This window comes from Nematolebias whitei, chromosome 6, assembly GCF_014905685.2.
Source record: "Nematolebias whitei isolate Nwh7 chromosome 6, NemWhi1, whole genome shotgun sequence".
Classification (NCBI taxonomy): Eukaryota; Metazoa; Chordata; class Actinopteri; order Cyprinodontiformes; family Rivulidae; genus Nematolebias; species Nematolebias whitei.
Window position 1 is genome coordinate 32,878,529 of NC_056503.1, and position 9,839 is coordinate 32,888,367.

Here is a 9,839-nt window from a genome sequence, read left to right on the forward strand (position 1 = left end):
GTGTGTGTGTGTGTGTGTGTGTGTGTGTGTGTGTGTGTGTGTGTGTGGACTAACAGGAGACACTGAGACTGAGCTGTGTGTGTGTGTGTGTGTGTGTGTGTGTGTGTGTGTGTGCGTGTGAGGTTTGACGTGCAGAGGGTCGAGCGTGCTTCAGCTGGTACGGACACATGCACACACTCACGCAAGAAGCAGTAGTTTATCGTAGGAGGGGCGGAGCAAGACAGCAGGAGCTCCACACACCTGTCTGAAGCTCCGCCCCCTAACCCATATCTCTGTATGGCTCCCCCTCCTCTCTTTCTTCCACAGCTGCTTTTTTTTTTTTTTTTTTTAGGCCTCCAGCTTTAAATTTTTTTTTTTTTTTAATTCCAGGTCCAACTCCTCCCTGACCTCTTCACACAGACTGTTTGGACTTTTTCATATCCTCTAAACGGCACACGTCTTCCAGCCCTGTAATTTCCTCTAGTTTTTTTAACTGCGTCCTCCCCCCTCCGCCTCTCTGATGTACGTGGCACAGTCTACACTCGGTTCTGAGTGAAAGTAGTGGTTAGGTTGTTAGTGGAGGGCTGCTGCTCGTGCTCAACATCTGGACATGCCCTGGAAATGTAAAGAGATGGTTCTGCTTCTTGTCTCGTTTCCCACGGTCAGTGAAGGCATCATCTGTGGCACGTTGCACAGCTGAAACATTTGGTTTGGATTTTTGCTCTTTTTGCTGTTTGTACGAGAAGCTCGAGTTTTCTGTGAAGCAGATGCTAGATGTCCCATCGCTTTGATTAACAGCAGGAGAACAACACAACTACCAAACAAAATGCTATTTTCTACTTTATTTACTTGTTTGTTTTACTGACCGAACAACTTCTCACAAAGCTTCTTATTGGTCAAAAGGAAAAAACATCAGTCCTGCACAGCCAACAACATGACTGATTTAGCATCTTTCATAAAGTAATAAAAGACCCTTATAGTCTAGGTCAGGGGTCCCCAACAGGTGGACCGAGGTTCAGATCCAGATGCGAATAAAGCCTGGACCCATATCAGTTATTGAATTTCATTAGAATGAAATCATTTTGTCCCACTTTACAATAAGGCTCTTACTGACCTAATTTTTTAGGCTATAATATTGTACTTTATCACTGCAATACAAGTGTCTATAGTTGTATATACTTGCAGTGATAAAGTACAATATTATATCATAAAAAATATAGGTTTACAAACCCTTATTGTGTTTACAAGGAGTCTGAAATGTTTAATATAACAACTCTAGATGAAATATATAGGTGGCAGATTTGGCTCACTATTTGGCAAGAAACTGCTCAGTTTTGTCTCTTTCTCACCCTTAATTAATGCATAATAAGCAGTTATTAATGATTTATAAAATGTTTATAGAGGAATTAGTAAGTCATCTATAAACTATTAGCCATCTGTAAAGGGAGCCTTATTGTAAAGTGGTACTAATCATTACACACAATTTTCTTTTTTAGCTTGCCAACATTTTTTCTGAAAATTATTTTTACATAACCCAATTTCTCTGGTACTTATGGTAATTCCCAGGTCTGGCCTGATGTTTCTTTCTGCTGCCTGCCAACAGAGAGGTACAGGCCTGTAAAGACAATATGTTAAATAAAAACCTTAAAAAGAAAAATTAAACGTTTACGCTCTGGACTTGAGAAAATTTCTTGAGGCGAACGTTTCCACATTCAAACTGAAGAGCACGGGCCGAGCTGATAAAAACAGGACGTTTAGACTCAGTTAGATCCTTTTCAAAGAACTATATAGAAAATTTTCAAGAGTAATAATTTTAATTTCAAGTTGTAAAAAGGTAAAACTGAGTCTTTTCCCCGGTGTAAAGGGTTAGACTTTAGTATGCAATTTGTGAATTATTTTAATGTTCCAACTAAAAAGGCTGGTTGTTTCTTGGGAAACGTGGCGAACTCACACAGGCTGAATTATTAGAGCTGTTATATTCATTAAACTCTAAATAGTAGGCATATTCAATTGCTTTGACTTATTAATTTATTTTGGGTGTGGAGGATAGGGCTTTTGATGGAATTCAGTTCTTGTTTTGCAGCAACTTTGATTTTTAAAAATATTTTATCCCCATATTTTCCCATTCTGTTTGTGTTTTTGGACCAAATTGTCTTTTTTTTTTGTCTGTTCACACCCGAGTCCTAAACCTAACCACTAACCCCAAAATGGTGTTCTGACAACACACACACAGTCCGCTGAACAAACATGTTTGCACAAATGCATTTTTATAAACTACCAAATCAATAAAATTCCTTGATTTTTTTTTTAGTCTTTTGCCTTAAACAGAAAAAGTCTGACACGTTGAACTCGTTTACCCGAACATTACACACCGTTTGATGCAACTTCTGGTCTCATTGCAACATTTAAATATGGCTACTCTTGGTGTTTTTAATCGTAAATAAGAATGAGCATCGACGTGCCAAAAACATGCTCGTCAACCCGAGCAGGCGGGTGTGAGTGACAGCTTTTGTCTGCATTTGTTGAGAGGAATCAGTGCTGCTTCTCTCAGCAGAGACGTTATCTTTATAACCACAGTTTGCCCACGGGGTGTTTTTAAAGCATGTGACTGAGTGCGGATGTGAAAACGCTGAAATTGAAAAGAAGTAGCCTGCAGGCAAAGCTTGAACGTTTCTCCAGCAGGAAAATGCACAGTAAATACATTCCTGGGAGCTGCGCTGCACTCTGCATGTTGCCTGTCTGTTGAAAGATCTCTAATCTGGACAGGAAGTAGAATATTATTGTTCACCTTTCATTAATGTGGACCTAATTGAAGGGTTAGAGGTTATGCTACCCTCGCGTGCTTGAGGTCCCTGTGGACCCGTCTCAGTCACGTGCCTCCAGAGTTCATTACAAAGCAATTATGAGCAGGTCACCGTGCCTCCACACGATCTGCCTGCAGGCAAATCCTGAACCTCAAACAAACACACCTGCACCAACATGGCTGCTTCTTTTATAGAGCTGAAGCTGAAGTAAAGCAACTTTTATTTCAGGGATTAATAAAATAAAGTTTGCTTTGTTGCTGCTGCAGCTACAGATTAGGACCTTTGAGCTTCACCATCGTGCCGTTTCTTGAGTCCGGGTGAAGTTAGAGGATCCTAAGCGTGAATATCTCTGTCCCACATGCACCAAATAGACCCGCCAGTCTGTGCATTAACACGCTCGCTGGTGGGTCCAGTCTGGGAGGATGTTTAAAAATTTAACAGCGTCCTAAAAGCATCAAACCCCCTTCGCTTCATGAAAACAAAACAGCTCCTCAATGATGTGCCGGTAATTCCCCAGGATGTAACCTCACTCTGTTGGATGTCTCCTCATGTACGAGGTGAAACGAAGAATTCAGTGATTTATTATGTTTTATTTAAACCACAAGATGTTTCCCTGTTGTGGCGCTCAGCACCAGAACAGAAAGCCTGACACTTCCCTCAAGGAGCACACGTGGAGGAGAGCACATGTGCGTATTTGTACATATGGTTCTCTTTTGAGACGTTCTTCCATCTGTAAAAGAAGAACGGGGGGAGGGAGAGCGGCTTCGGGACAGACGATGAACACACACACATACACAATGGCAGCGGCCCAAACCATTGTGAGTGTGTGGACTGAGGAAAAAGGGTCTTGGTATTCACATATCAATAGAGGGAGCATGACAATCCAGCCTTTTCTCTGCCCACAGTTTGGTCTTCTAAGAAGGACGAGAAGCAGCCACAATAGTTGAACGCTACACCCACAAAACAAGCCTGAACCGTGGAGGTGACTCAGACTCTGTAATTCAGTCTGACGTCATCAATGTCCAACCTTTAGAGCTGCTGGTGGAACATTAGAGGCCCAGTGCTCTCTGCACCACGTCCCAACACTGACCTCTTCTGGAGGAACCATCAAACAACCACAACAAAGAACAGGAAGAGCTTACACAGTACTTCAGGTCAGATGTTACCAGTCGTCTGTTGCTGCTCTTCATATATTTAACAATGACATTTAATTATTTCACTTCTGCTCTACATAAAAGTTTAGAAAGAGCTATTCTGGATCCGTCTACTTGCTGGAGAAATTAATTCATATTTTGAACTATTGCACCCGCCTACCGCCTCCACTCTCCTCCAGCTGCAAGTAGACTTCTGTGATGTTATTAGATTGGTCACATAGCTTAGCGCTAGATTAGTAGGTAATCCCTGTTCTCCCGTCCAGATGACTGAACCTTGTGTTTTCAGGTAACTGCTGGATTACAAATCACCACGAGTGCATTTTAAAAGAAGGCACCCTTAGACATGCATGAGCAGAGCTCAGAGGAAGTCACGGGACACTCACGGAGGTGTAGTTGGTCTTGCCCATGTTGTGGTTCTGGTTGTGGTTCAGGTTTTGGTTCTCCTGCTCCCTGCACTGCAGACCAGCCAGGTGCCTCTCCAGAGCTGCCCAGTCCATGGTGGGTAGAGGCTCTTCTTCTGCCCTCTCCTCTTTGTACCCACACATCAAGCCATCAGTCTCCCCACTTCCTCCTCCTCCACCATCTCCTTCTCCACCGCCACCAGAGCCACTGCTGCGGCTCCCCCAGCCCTGACCGGAGCTGGGGTGGGTGGCTTTAGGAGTCTCTGTGCCTCCCACTGGTGAGCCAGAAGTGTGAACCTGGTTGTTCCTGGGAAAAATCAGATTCCCGTTCTGTTTCAGTTCATTCGGGATTGCAGCGGTGGAGGTGGCGGTGCGTCCTCCGGGGGCCGGCAGGGGTGGGACGGTCTTCACATCCTGGAATTCTTCCGCGAGGCTGCGTCCGTTCACCGCTTTCCTGTAGCCTTCGTCGGGGCTGGTTACACTCACGCCTCCGTCGCTGCTCTCGTCTGGACCAGAAGAAGGCTGCGGAGAGGCGTAGTCCTCGCCGTACTCGCTCTCCCACTCCTCTATCACCTTCTTCTTGTACTCTTGGTAGTCCTCGTCCTCCTCGTAGTCATCTAAAGTGGCCAGATCTGGGGAGGGGGAGGATTTGTAGTCCTCCAAGGTGGCCAGGTCAAGAGACGGTGAGCATGGCGTAACCTTGTTGGAGTTGGACTCTGAGCAGGAGCGGCTGGATGCATCACTCCCCAGGTCCATGCCATCCTCCCGATAATCCTGCAATCAGGAAAAGAATAGAGAGCAAGAGTTAGACTGAAGGTTGGTGCAGACTCCTTTAGTGGGACATGCTGCATGGAGATCGAAGGAAAAAAGGAAAGTAAAAGGAGAATTTAGGGAAGCGTGTAACGTTGGATTAGTCACACCAGAGTTGTGGTTTGAATCAGGCAACCGCAAAACACTTCCTGACCAGCAGGAACTTCCTTTTCCTTTAGAGTCACAAACTCCAAACTTATTTCCTTTGCATTCCTCTCATTGTGTAAATGCAAACATACACATTATAGATGGGCTTTCGCAACGTCTGACACCCACCCATTAGAGTTTGTGCGACTGGATGTGTCAGAATAATATCCCACCACCTACTGCTACATCTGCACAACACTACAGGGACAGGAACCGGGGGAGTTGTGAGTCCTGGAAGTGACTGACTGCAAACTGTGGCACTAACAGGTGAGTCGGGAGCTCCTCTCTGACCTTGACCGTGTTGCTCCTGCGCGAGCAGCCATCGCCACCTGACTGATTAGCACACAACTAATGAAAACGTCCCTGTTGTTTACAACCCCACCTCATACACACATAAACCTCCACCTGAGCCCCCCACCCCCCACCATTATTACCTCTTTCTCCACAGGAGCACACTATCAGAGCATCGCACCACTTTTAATACTTAATGAAAAGCAAAGCGCACCCAAATTTCTCTCAGGGCAAAGAAAAATTAACAGCACGTTCCTGTGTGGCCACATTAGAAGCTGCGCCGGAAACTAATTAATTATAAAGATGGCTGATTACTGGTGTAGACCAGGAGCTTGGGCTCTTGGACAAGACCCAACGGGGAGGGAAATCAAAATATACCAAATGTTATTACTAATGACGATGACCTTTCAATGAGTTGAGCTCTTTGTGGCAAAAGGAAGAGCAGAATATAGGTTTGATGTGGAGAGCAACATGACTCAGCATGTTGGAGACAAAGGAAAGTGCTGATGTCGTCTGAGGAATTTGTGCTTCTGCATGGAACGAGTTAAAGCGAACCACAACTAGAGCCACAGAAAACAACCAGAGGTTACGTCAATCTGTTATAAATGCCATGCTAGCATAAAAAAATCACAAATAAAATTTAAAAAAAGCATTTTTTTAATGGAATTTCTACTGCGCACCACTTTGTACGATCAAGCTTTAAACAAAGATCTTAAGTAATCTGTTAGTGCTTGGAGTATGTACTGGGGATTACTCTAAACTACAACCACACCAAATTTTATATTCATATCTGTAAAATTAACCAAGTTATAGCCAGTTTTCTGATGATAAAGTCTGACTAGTTGTAGTGGCCATCTTGAATTATCTTAACTCCAAAAGTTAAAGAGTTATAGACGAGTTTCTAAGAGTTTCAATAAAATTCCTTCAGTGGCTCTTAAGATATTTTACTAACAGACAAACACACAAGCAAATACCTGCACCAACATTTACATCACTGGTAGGTCTTTGAACCTGAACACAGCACTTTACTCATGTTTTACACTCTAATTACTGGATTTGCTTGTCTAGACAGTAATAACAGGAAGTCTTTGGGATCGTGTTGCCCAAACCGGGGATTTGTTACTGTCGTGAGAAAATTCTAGGAAAGTTACAAACAAGAAGGATGGAATGACACAACTCTTTGGACAACTACTCATAAAACTGATGGGAAATCGCCCACGCAGTTCATGAGAATTTATTAAACACAACGTCCTGTTAATAATGTTAAAGATACTCATCGCAACGTGAGGAAGACAGGTCCAAAAAGAAAAAAATATAAAATAAGTAGCAAAATCTGCACAATTATATCTACGGCGTTCTTCAATGAAAACTTTGTGGCTGACAAATATCACGTGTTTGTTTACCTACAGAAACAGCCGAAGTGACTGAAAAACACGTCAACAACGATGGAAGAGCCGTGTGGAGTTGAGAAGTCGGTCAACTTTGTTTTACCGGTATTTTTGCTCAGTTTTGGGGCATAAAATATATTGAGACTTTGTTTACATTGAATGCGTACCCGCATTCACCATATCTGAGAAAACTGCAGGAGTAAACTCAGGTTCAAGTAACAAAGTCCATGCTCAATAATCCAGGTATACAACCCAAGGTCAAGTCAACTTTATTGTCTTTTCCATCACACGTGGTACATGAGGTGGAACTAAATTATGTACACGGCGCCTGCACCCCAAAATAGCAAAACATAAAGTATAAAAAGAAACAATAAGGATCTCAGATAAACTCATTCAAAGTATGAGATGTGTTTATGTTCCATTTCATAGTTTCCCACGAGGACCTTTAACAGGCCTGTCATGTGCACGGCTTTAATCCTGTAGTCTCAAAAAAAAAAAAAAAAAAAAAAAAAATCTCGGTCATTTCTTTTTAAGCGCAGTTCTCGCAGCCTTCACGCGAGGGTCACGTGACGCAATCATTTAAAGTGCAAGTATAAATAGCGAGGGGGGGGGTGGAAGACGCCAGCCTGGTAAAGCGGATCCACTGTGGGATTAACCGGAGCGCGCGCGCACACAGACTGGATTTGGCCAACATGCAAATTGACAGCTGCACCGATACCCACCCCGCAGCCAGCCGGTTGGGTGGGCGGGTGTCATCGTGGGAAGGGGGACATTTATTTTGTATGTCAAGAGGACACCGGTCCTCCTTCAGATGGTTCAACAGGGGGGGCTTCAGCGCACACGCCCAGTCTGTGCGTGCGTCCGCCCCGCACCAAGTGGCATTTCTGCACGCGTGGTTACATCTGCCGACACATAAGGGTGTGTTGAATCCTTCCATTCTGACTGTATATGCGCACAATTAATCTAATGATGTAATCCCCCCCCCCCCCCCCCCCCCCCCCCCCACACACACACACACATCAAGCACCATGATCCGTCAGAATGAACCCGGACACACACACAGACACACAAAAGTAGCCAGGGCGCAACCTGTCTTCCATTTACTCACTGTCATCATCTCAGCAGCTTCACATCCACGTCAAGACATGTTCGAGTAGATCCGAGCTGTTGGAGCGCGCGCCGGTTTATTTCTGAGGACGGGCGGCGGGGGGGCGAGCTTCTCCCGAGGAATGACACGGAGCCGGCGGAGGGGTCACTCCACTCATCTTTAGGTGCTTTAGTGAAGAGAGTGGAGGTACAAAATGTTTTTTTTTTTTAAGGTGGCGTTAAAGTCCCGGCAGGTCCTCTTCTCCTCCCCGGCGCGCGCAGACACGGAGCGGTGCCACAGACACGCAGGGAGTCCAGCCTGCTGCCTCCACGTCAGCCGGGAAATAAACTGTGCAATCCCGTCCACTGGGTGCGCGTCGGAGATTTATTTGACACGAGCTGTGGGGGGGTCTCCTTCTAAACACGAGCGGTTGACGCGCGGAACGAGCGTGAGCGTGTGCTCCCGAGCCCGGCACCGGTGTGTGTGCGCGTGTGTGTGTCGGTGTGGCGCAGCCCGGCGCTCCGGGGAGTGACGACGACATGAAGCCCAACCTTCTGCACTCACTGACCCTTCACGAGCCACAGAGGAAACTTCTCACTTGAACTAGTTTGTTTCACATTTTCATTCTGAATGACAAGTTCAAGTCATGAATTTAAAACTGCCAAAGCAAATTTACTGAAAAAGTTTTTTTGTTTAAGCTGCTTGTACATTTTTTTTATTTCAAGTCACAGAATATTTCAGACACAAGCTTAAGAAATTGCATTTCCTGCGAAAATGCAGTGGGAATGTTTATTGCTGAAGGACTTGCTGAAAATAGCTGAAATTAGTTAAAACAACAACAACAACAAAACAACAACAAAACATGCTGAATTAGTTAAAAATAACACACAAACCCAAGCCTTAATTAGCAGAATGAAGCAGAAAGAACACATTTTTGCTGAATTAGGTAAATTAACAGAAATGAGCACAAAAATTAGGAAATTAGCTAAAAAGCTGAAATTAGCAACAAAAACAAAACAAAAAAGCTGAAAAGTCGCTGAAAAGGCAGAAAGAAGCTTAAATTACCAGAAGGAAGCAGAAATAGCTGAAATGAGCTTAAAATGTGGAATTGGCTGAAAAGGCTAAAATGAGCATAAAAACAAATAGTAGCTGAAATAGCAGAAAAAACTGAAAGGACCATAACAAGCTGAAAGTAGCAAAAATTACCATGAAAAAGTTGAATTTAGCTGAAAACAGCTAAAATTAGCTTAAAAAATGCTAATGCTGAAAAGATAGAACAAGCTTAAATTAGCAGGAAAAAAGCAGAAAGATCACGTTTGCACAGGCTGAAATAAGCAGAAACAAACACAAAAAAGTGAAAATTAACTGAAAAAAGCAAAAAAAACCCCCAAAAAACAATAAAAAAAAAAACAGCTGAAAATTAGCTGAAAAAGCAGAAATAAGCTTAAACTACCAGAAGGAAGCAGAAATAGCTGAAATGAGCTAAAAAATGTGGAATTGGCTGAAAAGGTGAAAATTAGCATAAAAACAGCTAAATAGTTGTTGAAATAACAGAAAAAGAACTGAAAGAAAAAAGTACCATGAAAAACTTGAATTCATTTGAAAATAGCTAAAATTAGCTAAAAAATGCTAATAGCTGACAAGGTAGAACAAGCTTAAATGAGCATAAGAAAGCAGAAAGATCATGTTTGCACAGGCTGAAATAAGCAGAAACAAACACAAAAAAGTGGAAATTAACTGAAAAAAGCAACAAAAAAAAAAAAAAAACCCAACCCCCC

The 9,839-nt window shown here is 43.4% G+C and overlaps 1 protein-coding gene across 1 annotated transcript in view; it reads right to left on the reverse strand.

Annotated features, from left to right (window-relative positions):
- Positions 1 to 8,560, reverse strand: part of schip1 (schwannomin interacting protein 1) — a 52,291-nt gene extending 43,731 nt beyond the window's left edge. The window contains exons 1-2 of the mRNA XM_037677529.1: positions 8,083 to 8,560; positions 4,321 to 5,112 (exon numbers count right to left, since the gene is read on the reverse strand). Coding sequence (XP_037533457.1) covers positions 4,321 to 5,112; positions 8,083 to 8,091 — 801 coding nt within the window. The 5' untranslated portion in view covers positions 8,092 to 8,560. The remainder of the gene's footprint in view (positions 1 to 4,320; positions 5,113 to 8,082) is intronic.
- Positions 8,561 to 9,839: the final 1,279 nt, after the last annotated feature.